This window comes from Phodopus roborovskii, unplaced genomic scaffold (genome assembly GCF_943737965.1).
Source record: "Phodopus roborovskii unplaced genomic scaffold, PHOROB, whole genome shotgun sequence".
Lineage (NCBI taxonomy): Eukaryota > Metazoa > Chordata > Mammalia > Rodentia > Cricetidae > Phodopus > Phodopus roborovskii.
The window spans coordinates 10,179,099-10,201,145 of NW_026125489.1; the positions used below are offsets into that span (position 1 = coordinate 10,179,099).

At 46.1% G+C, this 22,047-nt stretch overlaps 1 protein-coding gene across 1 annotated transcript in view; it reads right to left on the reverse strand.

The window, feature by feature from the left end:
• Nucleotides 1–280: 280 nt before the first annotated feature.
• Ptprb (protein tyrosine phosphatase receptor type B) overlaps nt 281–22,047 on the reverse strand; it is a 97,228-nt gene continuing 75,461 nt past the window's right edge. The window contains exons 22-34 of the mRNA XM_051176223.1: nt 21,888–21,994; nt 19,027–19,126; nt 18,192–18,275; nt 18,067–18,084; nt 17,876–17,957; nt 17,234–17,324; nt 16,521–16,597; nt 14,331–14,465; nt 12,736–12,858; nt 12,145–12,308; nt 7,638–7,773; nt 4,656–4,776; nt 281–613 (exon numbers count right to left, since the gene is read on the reverse strand). Coding sequence (XP_051032180.1) covers nt 591–613; nt 4,656–4,776; nt 7,638–7,773; nt 12,145–12,308; nt 12,736–12,858; nt 14,331–14,465; nt 16,521–16,597; nt 17,234–17,324; nt 17,876–17,957; nt 18,067–18,084; nt 18,192–18,275; nt 19,027–19,126; nt 21,888–21,994 — 1,261 coding nt within the window. The 3' untranslated portion in view covers nt 281–590. The remainder of the gene's footprint in view (nt 614–4,655; nt 4,777–7,637; nt 7,774–12,144; nt 12,309–12,735; nt 12,859–14,330; nt 14,466–16,520; nt 16,598–17,233; nt 17,325–17,875; nt 17,958–18,066; nt 18,085–18,191; nt 18,276–19,026; nt 19,127–21,887; nt 21,995–22,047) is intronic.

Sequence of the window (22,047 nt, forward strand, 5' to 3'; positions counted from 1 at the left end):
TTGATGCTGTCTGCATTTCAGTTTTAAAATTTAGTTTTAGTTTCTTGGCATATGCTCTACCACTGAGGTACAGCCAAAGCCCTAATCTTTCTTTGACTGTTATAGTTTTAGGTCCTAGGGTCCGTTAATAAGGCAGCAGCTCTGAAAAACTAGCCTTATGGGATGCTCTCTCCAACTCTGTCCTTTGCTCACCCAGTGGATATCAAGCCAGGCAAGAGACACAGCCCCAGAGATTGTCCTTTCAACTTTCTCTACACACATTTTACCTGTGGCCCTGTCATACAGGTTGGATCAGTTTATGTAGAACAAGCCATGAACACTTTTTAGTGTGGAAAAATAGTATTATATAAAGCTTAATATTAAACATTATGAAAAATACATATTTACAGGAGAAACTACAAAATACAAGTATATACAATAATATCTGTTACCTTTAAATTACATAAATTCTTTAACCATCTCCAGACTAATAAATTATACATAGTATCAACAGAAATATTTGGCACCTCATCACAGGGCATGAAGCAAGATCTGGTTTTTAAAAGTCACACAGTGAAAAACTTTTATCCAGGGCATCTTCAGGGGCATCTTTAATGTCTTGAATAGATTGCATCTGGAAGCAAAAAACAGCGTGGTTAGAGACTAGAGCAGTGGTTCTCAACCTGTGGGCCGAGGCCCCTCTGGCAAACCTGTGATTCCAAAAAATATATACAATTCGTAACAGTTGCAAAACTACAGTTATGCAGTGGCAAGGAAAATCATTTTATGGTTGGGGTCACCACCACATGGGGTGCCTAGGAAAGGGTCACAGTTAGGAAGGTTGGGAGGGACACGGCAGGACTGTCTCTGCTATTCTGTTTATGAGATGTATACACGGAACACACTGGTGGACATCACTAAACTCTTGTAATTTAGGGTCGAGCCACCCCACTTCATTTAGAAGCACAGGTTCCTGGACTCAGAAGGGACTCCTAATGCCTCCATCCTGCCTCTCAGGTGCACAGGGGAGGAGCCACCAGCCCAGAGGCAGAGTAACTTTACTTGCCCAGGTTACATAGCTTGTTCACACGAGGCAGTCCCAGAGCTACCTTCTGAATCCTAGTCTTTGGGATGGTAGTTGTCTGTTTCAAACCCACAGTGAGATTCTTTCAGGCACACCCAAGATTAATTTTTAAAAAGATTCTGCGACAAGTTAACACAAGACAACTTGGGATCTTAGAGCTTCCCCCACCAACCTCCACCATCCTGGAGTTTCTTAAAAGAAACTGACGTGCAAAAGCCTTAATTTACTTCGCCAACAAATTAGGGGGTTATTATTTACAACACAAAAGATTATCTGATTTGCAAAGCAGCCCTCTCAGGCTCTTTACAGCTCACTAAATAACATGCTGGCTGGGTGGGCAGGGATTGAGACAAGTAAGCCTTAGGAGATGTCAGCTGAGCTGCACTTAGAAACGGAAGGCATGTCTGTCAAAGAGAATGTGTGAGTAGATCTCAGGCCATGGCAAGGAAGCAAGGCCGGTACTATCTCTCTCCCCACCTAGAACCATGCTATGGTACCTTTGGCCACAAGGTGGGCCAGGGCAGGAAGTCTCTCCTAGCCCGCTAATTATCCCTTGATGAACGCTTTGCCCAACGAAGTTTGTACATTTTTTTTTAATTACTGAATTTTCTGTTTCAAAGATGTTACATTCTTGTTCGAGAGGATTTATAAAATAATAGAAACATCAACTCGTGGTCCGTTGTTTAGAGATACTAATTTTACTGTCAGATTTCTTCCCGTGTGTGTGTGTGTGTGTGTGTGTGTGTGTGTGTGTGTGTGTGTGCTCCTGTTCATTTTACATTCTGCATTTCTTAACGTGTGCCATGGTTAAGCTATGGTTTGTCACTCAGTTACATGTCTAGTGTGATGACCCTGGAAAGTGGGGGGACCTGTATGAAGGGGACCAAGTGGGAAGAGACCAGAGATATTACAGTTGGTCTCGGAGTGGGTTAGGTTTCCCAGCTGTTATTAAAGAACAAGCATAGTCCCTCCCTAGTTCCCTGCTTTCTCTCTCCGCATATAACCTCATCTGACACATGTATGTGTATGTGTGCATGCACACACGCACATGTGTGTATCACCTGATGTAATATAACTAGCTGTTGGCCCCCATCAGAGGCCAAATACACAAAGTTAGCCCTACTCACAGAGTCCGTTTCTTTTTCTTTTTTCTTTGTTTTAATTATTTAAGACCTTTATTAACAGGTGCTTGCAGTTTGTTGGCTTTTTTAAAAATCAAGTTGTAAACTTTTATTACATATTAAAAATGAAGTTCTTAAAAATCTCAACTTGACCTGATATGAAACAACTTAAAAACCATTAAAGGTGTATTGAGAAAAACCAGACCTTTAAAACAAACAAACAAACAAACAACAACAACAACAAAAAAAAAAAACTCGTTGTCATTACCAAAAAGAGACATCTTTAGGTAAGTTTAATAAAAGCCCCATGCTGCATAGATAATGCAGGTAGTTCTAGTGTATCTGGTCAACGGGCAAAAAGCAAGCACTTAAGGTCTTCAGCTCCAATCTTTGTTCATTCCTTATTGCTGGAATTTCATATTCATTTCTTCTCGTTGGATGACCAAACGGATGATGGTAGAGATGGTAAGCCGGCTTTTACTCAGCCCCGCCCTGCTCAGCCTCGGGAGCGGACGAATTCTCAGCTGGTGGATCGGCTGCGTTTGTCTCTTTGCCGTCTTGTGGTTTAGGGTTCTCTGGGCGTCTGCGTCGGAAACTGAAGTTGCGGCGATACTGACGTTGAGGTGGCTGCTGACCCTGGGTCTCATCTCCTCGATTTTCCTAGTCCTCTCCATTGGCATCCTCTCTAGGCTGTCTTTGGCGAGGAGGGCCCCTGCGGAATCGTGGTCTGTAACCCCGATACATATTCTGTCTTACTGGTCTACCTTGCTCTCCTGAACCCCTCCATCACTTCTTGCACAGGAGGGTTGGAATACCGTGGTCGACGCCCACAGGGTCTCCGCCAGTAGTGAGGTGGGAACCTTCCCCTGCGATAGGTTGTTGGGCTTGACCTTCTGGAGCTTTCTGATTCCTCCTTCTTTTCCCCACTCTCACTATTCTGGCAATTTTGCTGGTAACTGCGTGGATGTCCTACGACGTGGATAGCATATATAATGGTTATGGGCTGCTGCATAATTACTGCCTTGAACTGGAACTCCACCAGGGCCTGTAACGTTTGCTGCCTCCGTTCTTTCAACATCAAACTCCAGTCTCTCCATCTCCTACGCCAAGCTTCGTCCTGGGGTTACTCTCTTTATGGCAGTCTGGTGTACAAACGCATCTTCCTCGGTGTCATTCCTGTTGATGAAACCGTATCCATCCGTTCCTTACATTGAACCATTTTACTGTTCCCCAAACCTTCCTTGCGATGACCTTCTTGTCCCGGACCCCCACTACCCGCCCGCTGCGCGTGGAGCCAGGCTTGGTGTGGGTCTCGGCCTCGCTGCTCCTGGTTACGATGGTGGTGACTGGGCGCTGCTGCTCCTCTCGGGCTGTGATGGTGACTTGGCTGGCGGTGGGGCTCTCAGGGTCCGCTCTCCCCAGACTCCGTTTCTTTCTTTGACTTTGTATCTTTGTGGTTATGCCTACTAAGTGTGAGCCCTACCATAGGACTACAGACCTACCCCAAGCTCTTATCTTGATAAAGTATCTAGTTTCAAGTATTCTTTTTTTTTTTTTTAAATAGCAACCAAAACAAGCTTCTTCATAAGGGTATCCACACTATGACAATATTGAAGCCAGGTGTGACCGCATGTGCCTCTGGTCTAGGGGGAAGATGCTTGAGCATAGGACTCCATGGCCAATCTAGGCAACATAGCCTTCATCTCACACAACAGAAGAACATGTTCTTACTGATGGCCCTGCAGTGTTATAAGTAAATGTGCTCTGGTGTGGGTAGTCCCTGCTCTGACTTGAATACGACGTCTGTTTTAAGGGTCCTTTGTAACCAAATACTTGATCTACAGGATGACAGTGTTAGAAAATGACCTTTGGAAGATGGCTAGTCCTCAGAAGGAAGCTCTCTGGGGATTACTTCGTCATGTCTCTCCCAGCTGTCTCTTACCCTGGCTCCAGATGTGACCGTTTGCCCCAACTGGCACTCCAAAGGTGTGCGCTACGCAAACTTTCTGCTGTGCAATGTCAGCCACCTTGTGTGTTTTCCTGTGATAGTTCCAGCCCACTAGTACAGTACTTGGCTGTATCCCTGTCTCTCACTCGGACCCACAACTAGAAAGGCTCTAGGCACAAGCTATACTCTGTATACTTAAGAAAACAGGAGAAATACCCGGCCACAGAGAGGAATGTGTGAAAGACACTGACAACCTGACTGTATCAGTTTTGTTATCAATCCCAGTTACGTTTCAGCATATCCCCCCCCCCACTCCCCGTGGTCAATCTTAATTCTTAGGAAGGAAATGGTGAGGGAAATCTTTTGTAGACAGCATGCTTTGGCGGGCAGAGGGTTGAGAGTCTGGGGATGTAGCTCATTGTCTGGAGGAGCATTAAACTAGTCCCAGTTTCCAGACCAAGGGTGCTTTCGAAAACTGAGCTTCAGGATGGGTGCTCTGAAAGCCGGCGAGGCCCTCCCTTACCTCTGTGATACTCTGGATTCACATTTTCGTAGATTGGAAACAGGGGATTTTCTTGCTCGTTGCGCAGCTTCCTTGCTCTGAGGACATCTCTCACACACTGATGCAGATATATGTACTGACACTGTGGGAAGAGAGAGAACACGTCACAGGAAGGTGGCCTCCAGCAGAAGAAAGGTAAGGGACCGCCATGAAATGCCCACCCACAGTAGCTGGACGATAAGGGACTGTCACAAAAATACCCACAGACCCTGCTTGGACTTTTATCACCTTGGCCTTTTGAAAACTGGTTATTGTTACATGTGCGTCCCTGCCTGGCTTGTTTATGGGCACCATGTATGTGTATGTGCAGGAGCCCTTGGAGACAAGAGGATGGGGTTGGATCCCCAGAACTGGTGTTGCTGGGTGTTACCACCCGTGTGGGTGCTGCAAACCAAACCGGGATCTTCTAAGAGGGCGGCAGGCGTACCTTACAGCCGGCCCATCTCTCCAGCCCCACATAACTCCTTTTCGTAATTAAGCTGCTTGTGGATGGCAGAGGTAAGCTGCAAATGAACTCTGTTATCCCGGGCCATGGCTTAGTAATATTTTTTTTTTTTTTTTGACAGTGATCCACCATGGGCTTAAAACTAATTACTCTCTATTAATTTGGCTTGTCTTAAATATCAACTTTACTTTTCCCAATAGGATATCCCTTCAAAAATTGATTACTTCTAGAATCATCAAGTTGCTACTGTACCCCACTTAGTTTTTAATGAAAAATAGAAAAGCCTCAAGTCACACACGATTATTATTATTATTATTTTTCTAATTGGGGAAGCCTTGGCTGAGCACTGACATACTCTGCCCCCACCGATCTTCGTGGTGTTATGTAGGATTTAAGATATTACATGTACAGCCATTCGGTTCATGATTCCGGTGGGCAATGTTTAGCAAAAAGGCAGACATTCATCAAATACCTAGAAGACAAGAAACTGGAGTTGTTTTATAAAAGGTTCGTGTAGGACAGGGAGCTCTTGAGATCATTTAGAGGAAGAAAATATCAAATGGAAAATGACCGTGAAAGGCTCCGAATAAAGTGTGGCATTCCACACGGTAAAGATAACGTGGCTGCAGTGGGGTGTCCAATGTGGCTAAAATACAGGTTGTCCGGGGCACAGGAGACCCTCAGGGTAGTCCCTTAAGTGGGACCAGAGACACTTGATCCCACAGCGAATGCTCGGTGTTTCTTCTCATGAGAGCAGTCAGAATGCCTGACTACTCTCCCTCAACAAGGTTTTGCCGTATCAAAATGTCTCTCTGAGTTAGACTGCAAATCTGCCCCGATGCAGGAGGGTAAACAGAGGAAGACATTTGCAAGTCCCTCTGTTACCTCTTCAAAAATTCAGATTACCCATGTTCCTTTGTACCCCGACATCTCAAGATGCAAGGAATTTAGGATCACCTGTCACTGTAGACTCAGACTAAGTAAGGGTTCAGAAATTCCTTGCACCTTCTCTGAAGCCATCGCCCACAGCACTGAATGGTGAGGTACACCCATGCCCTCTCTCACACAGCCAAGCAAGTCAGGCAGGCTCTGGCTTTTGTCTGAGTCAGATTTTGAGTAAAGAAGCAGTCCCCTGGCCTGGGCCAATGTGAGGACTCTGAGGAGACAGCTCAGCGCACCTATATAAGCAAGGGGACTTGAACTTGGAACTCCAGCACTTGAACAGAAAGCCAAGTGTGGCAGTGCAGGGCTGCAGCTCTGGCATTGGCGAGGGAGAGACTGTTGCACCCCTGGGGTTTACTGGCAAGTCATCTAGATGACCAGCAAGTGATCAGTGGGAGACCTTGTCTCAAAAAGTCTCAAAAAGATGAGAAAGACAGAGAGAAAGAAAGAAACAAAGGAGGGAGGGAGGGAGGGAGGGAGGGAGGAAGAAGGAAAAAAGGAAAGAAGGAAGGAAGGAAACACACACACACTTCTGGTAATAACATAGCGGCAGAACTGTCAGGTGCAGCCTGCAGGAGAGGCAAGGACACCAGGCTCTTGCCAAATCAGGCACAGAAGGTGAGTTCCACAGGATATTAATATATGCTGCACCAGATATAATGGGGGCAGGGTAATTTTAGAATTGCGGGTTCAACAGAGTTCAAAGGGAAACTGTAGGATACTGGTTGTGGAACACAGCTTCTTGTGTGGTTTCTATGGTTACTGTGGTTGTACATAGAATTTTCATCCCCAGAAAGCCTTTTAGATCTTGCCTTTCCTCCTGGAGTTACTTGAACAAAAATTGGGAAACCCAATGAGAGGAGAACCTGGGCTTCGGAAGGTGTTAATGTAAAAGTGAGATGCATTCAGTATACATAAGTTGAATGTATCGATCTGGCTGTGGGGCTGTAGGGCAATGGCTTGGTAGTCAAAAGCTAGGATTTTCCAGAACAGGGTCCAAGCTTGGCCATGTGGATTTTGTGCCAACGGTTTTAGCCTCAGCTTCCTAGCTTGGAAATGAAAACAAATACTATGGGTCAGTAACTTCAAGCCATCTGTAAATGTCAAAACCTTGTTCAAAGGGAAACCTGAGACCTTCCCGATGGATATACAGCCCTTGGTGTGTCCAGAGACACGGATGTACGTGGAGGGGGCAGAGCTAGGGGTAAGAAGTGGTTAGAAATTTCCTTATGGAAGAACCTGTGCTTATCTACCGGACTGCCTTAAAATGAGTTCCTAACTGAGCTGGTTTAGCCAGCTCTCCCCATCTATAATGCTTTCACAGAGTACGCCATCTTTCTTCCTGCCTACCAAAATGAATTCTTCCCCGAGATGATGCTTGGTAAAGAACATACCCTGTACTGAAGGTCACTGAGATTTGCTTCAAAATATGAGGTCCCAGAAAATACGTATGTCCACTTTTCTCTCTTGCTAAGGTATCCTGGACAGTTTTAGGATGGGGGTGAAGGGTGAGGTGTGGGGAAGGAAACTGTTGTCCTCTGGCTTAGAATTCTCACCTCAGTTTGAACCATGTGAACCCTGTGAAGTCTTAGGTCATGCACTGCTCCATAAATGTCCACGGAGTCCTTGGAATCCAATTGCTGGAGGATCCGGTCCAAGGCAACAAATGTCCCAGTTCTGCCCACACCAGCACTGGAGAGAATCAGACAGAAGATGGGGTCTCTGGTATAATTCCCCTTCCATTACTTCATCAAGAGACTCTGGGCATCTTTGTTCTGTCCCTCAAACTGAGGGAGAACACAGGAATCTTTCTTTCCACAGGAGTGCTCTCTCTCAAAGAAAGATAACCCAGAGACACCATGATCTACCCAGAGCCCCCATGATCTATCCAGAGTCTCCATGATCTACCTAGATCACTCATGGTCTACCCAGAGCCCCCATGGTCTACCCAGAGTCCCCTTGATCTACCTAAAACCCTCATGGTCTACCCAGAGTTCCCATGATCTACTTAGAGCACTCATGGTATACCTAGAGCCTCCATGGTATACCCAGAGCTCCATGGTATACCCAGAGTCCCCTTGATCTACTCAGAACCCTCATGGTCTACCCAGAGTTCCCATGATCTACCTAGAGCCCTCATGGTATACCTAGAGCCCCCATTGTCTACCCAGAGCCCCCATTGTCTACCCAGAGCTCCCATGGTCTACCCAGAGCCCCCATGATCTACCCAGAGCCCCATGGTCTACCCAGAGCCCCCATGATCTACCCAGAGCCCTCATTGTCTACCCAGAGCTCCCATGGTCTATCCAGAGCCCCCATGATCTACCCAGAGCCCTCATTGTCTACCCAGAGCTCCCATGGTCTACCCAAAGCCCCCACAGTCTACCTAGATCCCTCATGGTCTACCCAGAGCCCCCATGGTCTACCCAGAGCCCCTATGGTCCCCCATGGTCTACCCAGAGTCCCCATCATCTACCCAGAGCCCTCATGGTCTACCCAGAGCCCCCATGGTCTACCCAGAGCCCCGTGGTCTATCTCTTCCTGTTTCCCCCTAACCCTCACTCCATTGATGTAAGTACCACTCTGACCTTGGTATAAATCGAACTCGTGCCTATTTTTATAATTTTCCTCCATATCTGCCAATCTTAAAAGAACAGTTTGTACATTGTGAACATTTACTAAAATGCTTAAGATACTACATGTTCTTTTGCCAAATTCTCCACTCAGTACTGTAAGTATGGTTTTGAGACTTATCCATTTGTGATAGGAACTAATTTAATCTCTTTCCTCTCTCTCTCTCTCATTTGCTCTTCCACCCCTCCCCCATTGTTCACTTGTTTCTGTTTTTATTTTATTTTATTCTTTTTTGAGGAAGAGCCTTGCTATATACTCATGGTCTTCCTGACTTTGTCTTCCAAGCAAGAACTGGGCTCACAGACACATGCGACTACACTTGGCTTATTTCCAACTTCTTTTAAATATTCTCAAGAAGCCACAAACCACTGCCAGTCTACTTCCTTCTGTAGAGCATGAGAACATTTTTCGTTTTCTATTAAAATTCATGCACCAGTTCATGCACCAGTGAAAACCAGTGGCAATTGCTCAGCAGTTGGTAGCTAGAAGGGGCACCACTGGGTTGTCTAAAGGGAATGAACACTTTTGCTAGACCTTGCTAAACTGTTCCTTAACACAGGACTCTCGATGCTGTGCAAACTGGTGATACCAAGATGAGTTTGTTCTTATTCAACCCAGACTAAAATTCCAGCCAGGAATACAGAAGAGGGAGAGCTCATGCCTGCCTGCCCACTTCAGTAATTACTTTAATAAGGGCTCTCCAGAGCCCACAGGAGATGCCTTTTCATTCCCCATTCACGCATGCTTTGCATGCACTAAAGACACGCCAAGGTTTCTGCACCAATGTTGTCTTTAGCATTTAGCTATGGCAATCCACGTAAAATGCTTGACACCTAACACTTGCCGAGCAAAGGCCAGTGACGCTACCTCCACCAGTAAGTGAACGCCAACCCCTTCCTCAATCCTCAGGTTAAGACCAGTGAGACTTGTGACATTTGCAAATGTCCTCACTTTTGTCTTCCATATTTGGTTGTTTGTTTCTCTCTGTAGCTTTGGAGCCTCTCCTAATACTCACTCTGTAGGCCAGGCTGGCCTCAAACTCACAGAGCTCCGCCTGCCTCTGCCTCCTGAGTGCTGGGATTAAACGTCTGGCTCAGTATTGTTTGTAGACACTCCCTCTGGTTATTTTGGCTGGCAATGGACACATTTATAAGATTCAGACAGTTCTCCAATGATTCTGAAAGAAAGTGCCTGCCATTCTTCAGAAAGCAGGAGACCCTGTGCGTTTCATATCCCCGTTAAAGCACTGAGGTCCAAAGACATAAAAAAGCAGGGCTCCTAGGGTGTGTGGCTGCTGGGGAGAAATTAACACACTTGACATTTCTTTTACTGTAGCAATTATCTGCTCTGTATTTATTAGTGCCATTCAGTTAGGGCTATCAAAGTGTGCAGCAAACATTAATTAGCTAAACACCAGGCTGCCCAGAGAGAGAAAGATGGCTTGTTAAGCTGATTTTATGGACAGATGAACCGAAGCAAGGAAAAGTCAAGGGAGAAAAAGAAATTTAAGAGCAAAGCTTGGCTACAGACAACTGGGATGCTGGGATGAGTTAGCGAAGCCCCTCTGCCTTCTTTCCTCCATGTAAGGACACAGGTTCCTCTTCTCTGGAGGGCATACATGTCCCTAATAGACACCAGTCTGTCTGTAGCATGACCCTGCAGCTTCCAGAATTGTGAGAGATACATTTCTGTTGTTTATAAATTGCCCAGTGAAAGTCCCCAAGCATGGCAAGCACAGGCCCTGGTTTAGTGAACATGTCGCTGACAAGTTTTGGCTTTTAGCTTCCTCCCCCTCGCTAAACCGTTAGATTGTGTAAGCTAGCCACCAGGGTTTATCCCTTTGTTTGGCCAAGGTCTCATTCCTGAGGTTGATGGCCAAGGTCCAACTATCAAAACCCCAAGGTCCAGGAATCAAAATTCATTATTTTGACTACCCTAATTAAAATACCCAACCAACACTTACCAATGCATCCCAGTTCATTCAAACACAGACCTGCCCCTTTCTCCATTAAAATTAACACTTGCAAAGCCATTCACTGCCATTTCTACCTGATTCAGATTCAGCCATCTTGTCTCTCTGCCTTGCTTAGTAAAGTATCTGTTCCTGTGGGAAATTGGTGTTTGGGTGTGGCCTTTGGCTAATCCGGGCTCCAGAGGGGACCACCCCTCTGAGTCCCTTTACCTAGCCTGCGGTATTTTGTGACAGCATCACCAGCGAATAAGATAATGGGACTAGACCTGGAGGGGAGTCTAGGGCAGTGAGCTCCATCGGTGGATAAGGCTTCTTCAGCAAGAGAACCGAGAAAGCTATCTCAAAGAGAAGAAAGTAGCCGAAAACCACAGAGAAACCCTGTCTCGAAAACAAAACAAAACAAACAGGAAGCAAGAATAAGTCTGTGCACCAGACTCAGAATGAAAATTACATGCGTTCTCTTTTGTTCAGGACATAGATGAAAAATTACAGGAGGTAATTTGAACGGGAGACATCTCCCACAGTTTGGGGCGTTTGAATACTTGTTCCCCAGTTAGCAGTGCTCTTGGGCTAGGTGTGGCCTTACGGGAGGAAGTGTGTCACTGTGGGCGGGCTTTGCATGTTTATAGCCACACCCCTCTTCCTGTCCACTCTCTTACGGCTTGCTTATAGTTGACCATGTGAGTGTGAGCTCTCAGCAGCCGCTCCGCTCCTACCGCCGCCCGCCACGTTGCCGCTGGCTGCCATGCTGTTCCTGCCGTAATGGACTCAAAGCCTCTGCAACTATGAGCCCAAAGAGACCCTTTCTCCCATAAGGTATTTTATCACAGCAACAGAAAAGTAGCTAATACAGTGTGTGCTTGGGTGTGCGTGTGCGTGTGCGTGCGTGTGTGTGTGTGTGTGTGTGTGTCTGTGTGTGTGTGTGTGTGTGTGTGTGTGTGGAGAGAGAGAGAGAGAGAGAGAGAGAGAGAGAGAGAGAGAGAGAGAACTAGAAAGGGGGCCATGAAAGAGGAGACAGTGATCTCAAGAGGGAAGAAGGTGATAGAATGCATGTGATATGAAGAACCCATCAGAGGAAGGCGGGCTATATGGGGAGGAAAACGCACACAAATAAAGTATAAGGACATCCATGTGTGAAAATGTGACAGTGGAACCTAGTGGTCCGTGTGACAATCTTAAAAAATTAATCTAGAAAAATCGAGGAAGCAAGACGAAAGAAGGAACTGGCGGAGTGAGCGCCTTGGCTAGAGTGCAAGATGAGACAGACACTGGACTGGAGGTGAGGTGGGGGCCGGGTGGAGGGCGTGGAGGCCGCGGAAGTAGGGAAGAGCACAGTGGACGCGCCTGGGTGGGGCAGCCTGGTTGGCTTGGAGGAACCCCGTGGCCATGCGCCTTTGCCTTGCTGCAGACTCTTAGGGATGCTGCCTCCGCCTTGAACACCCCTCAGGTCGCCGTACCTGCAATGCACGACGGTGGGCCCTGCTCCCGGGCTTCTGTTGATGTAGTCCCTGACTGTCCTCACAAACTGGATCAGCGACTGGGTGGTCTCTGGGACTCCGTGGTCTGGCCATACTGTGTAGTGAAAGTGGCGGATGAGTCTGTGAGCGTCCAACTGTTCTTCCTGCGGGGATGGAGAGCAGATGACAAGGGGCATGGCTGAGGGAAGGACTCAAGGACTCTGACAACTGTGTCACACACGAGCTTCCGTGGTCTGAAGCTACGGGCTACGGGCCAGGGAACTCAGGATTCACAGTCTCCTCTGTGTAAGCTGGGTTGTTTCTTTTATTCCCTCCCTCCCTCCTTCTATCCCTCCCTCCCTCCTCCCCTTTCTCTCCCTTCTTCCATCCCTCCCTCCCTCTCTCCTTCCTATTCTTTTCCTGAGATAGGGTCTCTTGTAGCCTAGGCTTGCCCCAAGTTCTCTATGGACTTGAGGGTGACCTTGAATTTCTTCTTGCCTCTACCTCCCGGATTCTGGGGTTCCAAATACATAACCACAGTACCTGGCTTCTAAGTTGGGTTTTAAAATGAAGTCAAGCAAACCAACATACACTGCATATCTTAAATTCTCTGATGGTCCACTCGGGTAGCACAGACTCTGACACCATCTGGAGGATGAGGTCACCATAGTAGAGAGAGTCCTGGTCCGCGGGCCAGTAATGGTCACACTTTACCTAGAAGATAACAGACGGGAAAGGTGAGTCTGTGAACTGAACAGTGAGGTGGGGGCCTCTCCCTCCTTAAAGTCCCTTCCCGAGTTGGGAGCAGCTACTAAAGAAACCTGGTCACCTACTTTCCATTAGCCTGCTCATGGCCAATGACACAGATGGGCTGCTACTCCAAGGGATAGCAAGAAAATGCCCCACCGCCACCCCCAAAGCAAGTCTCAATCCCAACCTTCAGATTCCTCTTTTGTGACAAATTGAGTTTTTATTTTTGTCTTTTTCCTCAATGATTTCTTCAGTGTTCGGGACCCACTGGCCGGTATAAACAAAGACTTAAAATCTCTGCGTCTTGGGCTGGAGCCATAGCTCAGTGGCAGAGAGGCCTTGCATAGCATGCACACGCCTAGGATTCCTTCCCCAATAACGTCAAAGAGGAGAGGAGAAATGTCTTTCTGAAGAAAGACCTAACCAAATAGAGGAAGGCAAAAGGCATTGTCTTCCTGGCCGTTTTGTTCATACTTTTTTTTTTTTTTTTTATCACTTTCCTTATCTGGGTCACATGTCAAAGGGATCTTTGAGAAATTAGACCTGTTAATAAACAAGTATTTCTATGCACAAAGAGATGAAGACTGACATTAGAGTATGTTTTGATATGTGTTGTGGAACATATGAATTAAAATTGATGCATTTTATAAGATGCATATTTATTGACTATCAATATATATTTGTATCGCTGTGTGTAGACTTGGGTATCAAGTGTGGTGAACATGGCTTTTCTTTTACTATGTATGACGAGGCAGGCAGATATAGCTACATAAGGGTACTGAATGTCTGTTTACATGGGTATGTAATATGTTTACATGGATATGGAATCTAGCCATTTCATCAGTATTTGTATTTGCATATATCATATAAATATCATCTAATAAGACTTGCAGAAAAAGACAGGGGTCCCATTCTAGCCAGAATGATGGAAGATGGTCTGGAAATCCAACATATACATATGGAGCTCTTTACATTTAGCCTTTTAATCCTAAAAGTACTTGTGTAATACAGGAGATTATATATGGGAATTATAAATGTGAGAGCTTTTAGTAATAGTTCAGATATTTTGGTTTGTGTCTGCCACTACAGCCTACAATACTTCTCTCCAAGAGGCTCCTCACCTCTGATGGGGTCTCCCTCTACCCACACTCTGTAGGGCTGAGCATACATGGGGTCAGGCTTTTTTCCTGCTCATGTTTACTTCTGACTATCCCAGGCTTCACATACAAACAGCTTTGGACGAAATATCTGATCCAGAATTTAAATAAGGACCCAGGTTGTTTTACAACCAAGTGGCTTTAATTCCCTAACAGCTGTCTCCCAGGGTCTCTCCTTGGGTTTGTGGGTGTGACTCTGGATGGAGAAGGAGGACAGAATCCCATCAGAACAGCAGAAAGGAAAGCCAGGCAGGCAAGGCAGGAAGGCTCTCTACTCACTCGGCCTTTCTCAACACACTGGGTCACCATGACGATGTTGTGGACGTTTTGTTCCCACGCCATTTTCCAGAAGTCATCCTTGGTGCCAGGAAGCGGTCCCTGAGTGGCGATATATTCTCTTCTGAAGTTGTTACCCTGTGATGAATTTACAATATGGGGAGTCACAAACAATGGGCTCTTCAGAGCTGTAAACAAAGGGTTAGTTTGCAGGTTAGAGGGTGTGGTCATCTCTGCCAGGGCCTGGAGTGGAGAACGAGACATGAACAGGAGTCCAGGCTTGGGAGTGGGAAGGACAAAGGCAAGAGTATTGGGCCATTGTTCAAAACCACGTTTATCCCCTTTATCATCTGAGACTGTTGTAAAGGAAAATGGAGGAGTCCGGCCACAATTTTACTCCTGTATGTGTGTATGTGTGTGTGTGTGTGTGTGTTTGTGTGTGTACCCATGTGTGTATCCATGTGTGCCTCTGTGAGTGTGAGTGTGTGTGTGTATACCCATGTGTGTATCCATGTATGCCTCTATGTGTGTGTGTGTACCATGTGTGTATCCATGTATGCCTCTGTGAGTGTGAGTGTGTGAGTGTGTGTGTGTGTACAATGTGTGTATCCATGTGTGCCTCTGTGAGTGTGAGTGTGTGTGTGTACCCATGTATGTATCCATGTATGCCTCTGTGAGTGTGAGTGTGTGAGTGTGTGTTTATATGTCTGTGTGTGCCTTTATGTGTATCTGTGTGTGTGGTCAGTGTTTGTGTGTCTATGTGTACCTATGTGTGTGTGTGTGTGTGTGTGTTTAAACTGTTCAAAGGACTGATTGTAGTAGTCTGTTTGGATAATTGACAATCACAATAACTTGTGAAGAGATATCATGCAAAGGAAGCTTAATGGGAAAGGCGCCACTGATGCCCTGGGCTTTTACCAGATAGTGTGCAGTGTGTGTGGACGTGCGAAGACCTGACTTAATCCTAACCGTGGCGACCTAGATATTACCGCTAACTCATTCTTCACTCCATCGCTACAGAATTAGTTTCAGGTCTTAGTGGAAGCTCATTTCTCATCGCCTCTCTGTGTTACATCAGCTCTGCCATCCACAACCCAGCCACCACACGATGCTTCTCAGCTGGCTACTCTGTATTTAACCTCAGCACCTTGTCCGCCTGACCCAAGTCACCTTCCATCTTCCTCTCTATCGGGTGACATCCTCCTCAGTGGTAACCTCTAGTCTCTTACTACTCAGTGTGGTCCTCAGACTGGCAGGGATGGGATCGCACGGGAGCTCCTTAGAAATGCAAAATACCAGGCTCTGCCCACCTCCTAGATAGAATGGACGGCACTGAGATGCAAATGTTGTCCGTTCCTATAGGAGACACTGCTCTGGCAGGGTAAGCATGGCACTGCTCGGTGACTCTTCAAGGTCTTGACCGCTCACCAGCTCTCTTACAGATGTAATTCCTTTCTACATCTCAGTGTTTGGATTGTAGCTACCACTTGATTGGGTGGCATCTATTGAATGCATAGGCAATACTTTGAGGCGTTTCCCTAATTTTTTTGGAAAAGGAATTAGGGGCTCAATGAGGTGACAGAACTTGCTGTGTCATTGTCATGGGGTCAGTCAGGGACAGAAGTGAAATTCAGATCTTTTTCTTTCTTACTTACTTTTTTTTTTTTTCTGACCTTTAAAGCCTCATTCCCTGTGGTGTGTGTGGGAGGTTGGCAAGATGTAAGTCAGCATCAGATCCCAGAAGTTAGCACAACTTGGAAGTGTGTGTGTGTGTGTGTGTGTGTGTGTGTGTGAGAGAGAGAGAGAGAGAGAGAGAGAGAGAGAGAGAGAGAGAGAGAGAGAGAGAGAGAGGCAGGCTTCCAAAAATCCAAGTAACAAGAGGTTGGCCCTCTTGGCATGGCAGCCTTAGCCATGGGGGCTGCTCTTTCGAGCTGCTCTGGCTTCACTTATCCCAGGGCCGTAGAAGGAAGCACCGTAGCTTCATGAGTCTCACCTGGCCGTGGCCATTGGGACAAAAGAGGGCTTAGAGTGCCTGAAGCAAACAGGCTGTGTTTTATGGCCACTAGACACAGTCTTTTAAATCTTGCAAGTGCTTCTAGACAAAGCAGTGGGGTAGCTGGGAAGGAGTGACATGTCCTGCATCAGTGTCGTCCACGCTTCCGCCTGGACACCGCAGCCTGGGAGTTCACTTACGGGGATGTAGCTGGCATTGATGTAGTCAGAGCATGGGTCGTCATCTACGTTGGACAGCTTGACTCTTGACGTATCATCTGGAAGGAGATGTATTGAAAGGTTTGGCGCAGTGTCTACGTGGAGTGCTATTCCCGTGTAGGCAATATGGTATTAGATTGCCCTACCTCTGGTCCTCACAGCAGCCTCAAGAGAAGTGTCCCTGTATCTGTTTAATAGTTGGGGTTCTGACAGGGTAACTCGGGGCGTGTGACATTGGTGACACATAAACAGTGGCTGTAGGAGACCATGGGAAGCCCCATCTGTGGTTTCCTTTGCGGCATTACAACACTCGTTTAATGCATGGCCAGCTGTCTTTGTCTTCTGGAATAAATACTGGCCAGAAAAACCACCTGCGATTGCTTTACCCGATAGGGTAGGTTGCTTTTCTTAAAAATCGCTGACCAGAGACCGTGAAGAAAAAGTCAGAACAGCAAAGGGAGATACCTCAGAACCAGAATGTAAAATGGCCATTATCCTTGTGAGAGACGTGTGTGAGCAATTGAAACATTCCTTACTAAAGTCGTTTAGAGCCCAAGAGGGTACATATCTAGCTATTCTACACATGCACACATGCGCGAGCACACACACATACACACACATGCTCACTCACACTCGTGCACACTCATGCTTGTGGCTTTTATGTGATTATGCCACAAGTTCCGCACAAGACTTACAGGGCAGTATGTTGTTGTATCGATTTTTCCCTCTATTCTCAGGCAAGAGAGCAATGTCACATGGCTGGTTTCGACCCACGTCTTTTAAGTCCTGTTAGGTTTAAAAAAAAGAGAAAAGTTTGCAAGTGGGGATTGTAAAATAAGGCAGCTCATTCAACCCCTGCGATACATAGCACCATACGTACACACATGTGCATGGCTTGCAGTTTACAGAACACCGTATGCATGGGCTCTGGCTCTTTCCACAGCCCCACATGGGAGATGCTCCTAATGCCATCCTACAGAGGGGCTTAAGGATGATAAGTACCCCACTCCAGCATGCAAATGTGGTAAAACTGAGATCCGCGTTCAAAGCCTGGGCACTCCTTCCCAAACTACACTGTTTCCCAGATAAGCAAATGTCCAGGCTGAGCACTTGACAGCGCCGCACTGAAATTTCTCTTTCCCATTGACCAGAAAGTACGTTGTTGGCTGTGCGCGTCCAGCTCAAACTGGCCTCTGAGAAACAGGTGGGATGATGTTCAGGAAGCTGAGCATCTCAGCTGTGCTGAGACTGTAAGCATCCCAGCCAAGGTTCACAGTAACAGTCAAGAGGGAATTCTACCCGTGGGGTGCACCAGCTTCCCCCGGCCTGCGTGGTACCTCGTATTCCTTGGACAGAAGGTAGTTGGAGTCAGCCTGCAGCTTCATGAAATGCCCTTCAAACTGATTTATCTTTATGGGGCTGTAATTGAAAACAGAAGGAGAGGAATGTCAGTGAAGACACCGGGAAAGAGCTGTAATCAGTCCGAGTTGTATTTCAAAAGCAGATTAATTAATACGTTTTCTCTTACCAAGAGGTTTTTCGGTTGCTGTGAGACAGACAAAAAAAAAAAAAAAAAAGGGGGGGGGGCTTGTTAGCAAATCTCACAGAATACCATCGTTCAGTAAACAATGCAAAGGAAACTTTGGAACTTACCCTTTCTGGCCCAGATTCAAATGGACAGACAAAGGCCGATCCCTGTGGATGCTCAGGCGGGCAGATGGCCTTTCCCGGCCATGGCTGAAACATAGGACACAGATTTCTCTATTCTAATTATGTTACAACATTCCCCATTTAGGGTAAGGCTCTGCACACTTTTACAAATGTGAAACTTTCAGATTCCATGGAGGTCTGCCCTCAGCCGACATCTCTTTGGGGGAGGAAGAGGAGATGGACCAATATAGTCTTGTCCACTCAGGAACACATCTCAGGAATACCTGGAAGATTTGCCACCTAATGTTTGGCTGCAGGTCATAATTGCTTCCCACACTCAATAAAAGTTTCTTTAAGAAGTCCCTAAACCAGAAAACCTGGATGCCAGGGAGAATTCAGAGTGAGAAAAATCAAGGGTCGGCTGCTGGAAAGTACATGCTTTAGTTCTTTCTGAAATTAGGGTGGCTAACAAATCCCAATATGGTCATGCCAGCCGAACTGTCTAGGGCATGTCGGCAAAGCATGTGGGCACGCAGGTTGGAAAAGTCTGTCTTCATGAGGATATGTACCAACAATTTTGCCGGTGCAAAAAGGTTTTGTTTTATGTTTAAATAGATCTACTGATGGCCTCTCATGTATGTGTTGGTGAGAGCCCAGTGCATGTGTGGTTTGGAGGAGACATGGAGAGCTATGAATCCTGGATTCAGAGTTTGACTCTTGTTTTTTACTAAGGAAACTCTGGTGATTTAACCTAGAGAAATTATTTTCCTCTTTCGGGCTAAGAGGCATCTTCAGGAGAGTCTATGTTTGTGACCCCGAGCCTGATCTTCATACTTACTTAACTTTCTGTCTGCAAATGAAGAAGGCAACAAGGACCACCAGCATGCCGATTAGAAACAGGCCAGCGCTCACTCCTTCAATAACTCCGAACAAGGGCTCTGTGATAGCCCAGAGGGAAGCAGCAAACAAAAGGAGAGAAAATTAGTGGCCAGAAACCAATTGGAAAGCTATGAAAGCTGTCTTCTTAAGGAATGCTGTTATTCGCGCTGCTCGAGACGCCCACAGTGAGGTATTGGCTGTCCTAAGGCCATGAGTAGCAGCTGTGGTGAGAGAGTTGCCTACATCCTGTTACAGGCAGGTTGGCTTCCAGTAAAAGTTTATCACTTCTGGAGGTTGATGATGTGTGTCTTTTTTTTTTTTTTCCTTCTAAAACTGATTCCTTGTGGCTTTTACATCTTGCATCCCAATCCTACTTATCTTCCATGCTCTGGTACCCTCTCTCTGCCCTTGCAACCTCTTCTCTCAAGATAAAACAAAACTCAAGTGAAGAACCAAAACCAACCAAACCAACCAAAGAACTAGGAGGAGAAGGGAGAGGAAAAATGAGGAGGAGGAGGAGGAAGATGATCATATCGTGGAAGCTGTAGTGTGGCTCCGTGAATCACCCTGTAGTCCATGCATCTTTACTTGTAAGTATTCATTGCTATGAGTCTGTTTTTTATTTGAAAAGCCTTCCTATTTTGCCTTTGCCTTTCTGGTTTAGTTCTGTGGAGTAGCCCATTTTAGGAGCTCCACTCCTAGACAGTAGATCTGTTTATTCTATATTGACTTACATTAATCATCAAATCAACACAGTCATTTTCCTTTTATGTGTTTATGATTTTGATTTGAATATTTGCTTATAGTGTCTTATTTATTGAACTACATAAATTTTCTGTTGTATCCTAATAGTTCAAATCGGAAAGAATCATGTTTGCAAAGTCCCTACTCAACAGTAAATTACACCCGGGCACATCCAAATCCTCTTAGCTGGCTTCTTCTGATCCTTCTCTGGCCTGAGATGAAGGCGGTTATCCTTGTATTTGCCAGAAACAGAGAGGAAGGTCTGTGAAGTTGGACAATCCTTTCTCGTGAATCAGGAGAGGCCAATACAATATCTCCAGAGCAAAAGGGTGTGTCTGCCACACACCAGACAAAGAAAGCTGGTATGTGGTGCTGTCCAAGAACAAGGGGATGGGAGTTGTGCAATAATCATCACAGCGGAGAAATCAGAATCAGGGCAGTGGTAAGACAACAGATTTAGACAGAATATGCCTGAACACAGGTTCTCACATTAAAAACAGTATCTGCAGGAGCTGATTTCTTTAGAATGTAAAACTAGCTCTAAAGGGTAACCACCCATACTGTCTCTCAAACTTGCTACACAGGTTTTCTCCAAACATTTAGGCAAAACCTTGCGAATGAACATTTTAATTTTTAAAATTATTGTTGTTGTTTCGCAGTGCTGGGGATTGGACTTGGGGGTGGGGTCCTCCCATATACCAGGACAGAGCTCTACCACTGGGCTACAGGTGAGTGATGGCACACCAACCTCTGCATCGACATTTTAATTTATGTTTTAAATTACATTCGCTCCCTTATGGGTGTGCATGGGTGCACCAAGGTGTGGATGTGGAGGCCAGAGGACAACTTGCCAGAGTTGGTTCTCGCCTTTCCTATGTGGGTGCTGGGAGATCAAACTCCGACAGTCAGGCTTGGATGCAAGCGCCTTTAGCCACTGAGCGGTTTCACCAGCCCAAGATTTTAACTAATGTAAAGGAAAACACAGCAAACAAAGGAAGACAAAAATCACCTTTAACCTATTTTTTGGATATCATAATTAATACTTAGTGTTTTTCCTTCCCACTTCTTTGACAGGTACACTTGTCCCTAGTGTTTAAGGGTGATTGCTTCCATGACCCCCCCCATTCGTAAATGGTGGTGTACCATTTGCATTTAAACTACACACCCTCTGTTTGATGTACACCTCTGGATTAATTGACAATGCCTATACATGTAAATGCAGTGTCAGAGGTCAGTAGACTACACTGTCTAGAGAACAAGGGCAGGAAAAGAAAGTTTGTTTATAATTAGCACAAAGAATACTGTGTATATTTTTTTAAACACAGTATTGAACCAGTGGATACATAGAACCAGCTTCATATACATGGTTGGTGTTAGGGCCCATGAGAAATCCCTTGAAAGACCACCAGTCACGTATGCTATCAGCAAGAGCGTTTATTCATATTACCAACATGTTGGGGTCTAGCCAGCTGTCAAAAGTGGCAAATGGCAACACCCAGTGAAGCTCATGAGCTCCTTTTAAGCAGGGTTAGAGGAATTCCAGGGGGGGAGAGATTAGTCTGGGACCTGATTGGTGGGTCTAAACAAAGTGTCCACAGGATTGGTAGGGACTTTCCAGGGGCAGGGTGGGGAAGGCTATCTTTAGGGAGCTGGGGGTTGTGGGATGCCTGCTGATTGGTTGCCCCTGTGTTGTGACTTTCTTGAGAACTGTTCAGCTCCAACCACCTCCAGTAAATGGAAACTAAGGCCTGGGAGCTATTACAAACCTGCCATGCTCTGGTCTGGTTCCCTGACCCTCCTAGATTTTTTGTCCCACCTACAACAGAGAGCCCTCTGTGCCAGCTTACATTTTTGACCCCTGTAGGCTCTCTTTTATGATTGATGTCCTTCCGGTCTGTTCTGAAGAACCCGTGTAATCCCTCTAATCCACACCCATCCATGGCCACGTGGGTATTAAAATCCCAGGGACAATAAATGTCCAGCACCATCAGGAAAGTCGCCATCCCTCCGCACTGATGGCTCCTGTAGGTGGCATGGTGACGGGAGAAGGCACTCATGGATGGAACAGGCCCTTACCTGACTCAGTGGTGATAGGCAAAGAGAAAAAAGTGTCCGAATACAGGGGCTTTGTGAACTCTTTCAGGCCTTCATCAAACAGCTGTGTAAAGGCCCGGATGCTGATTCTGCAAGAAAACAATCAATTAAAATGCAAATCAGTGAGTGACTGCAGAAGGAT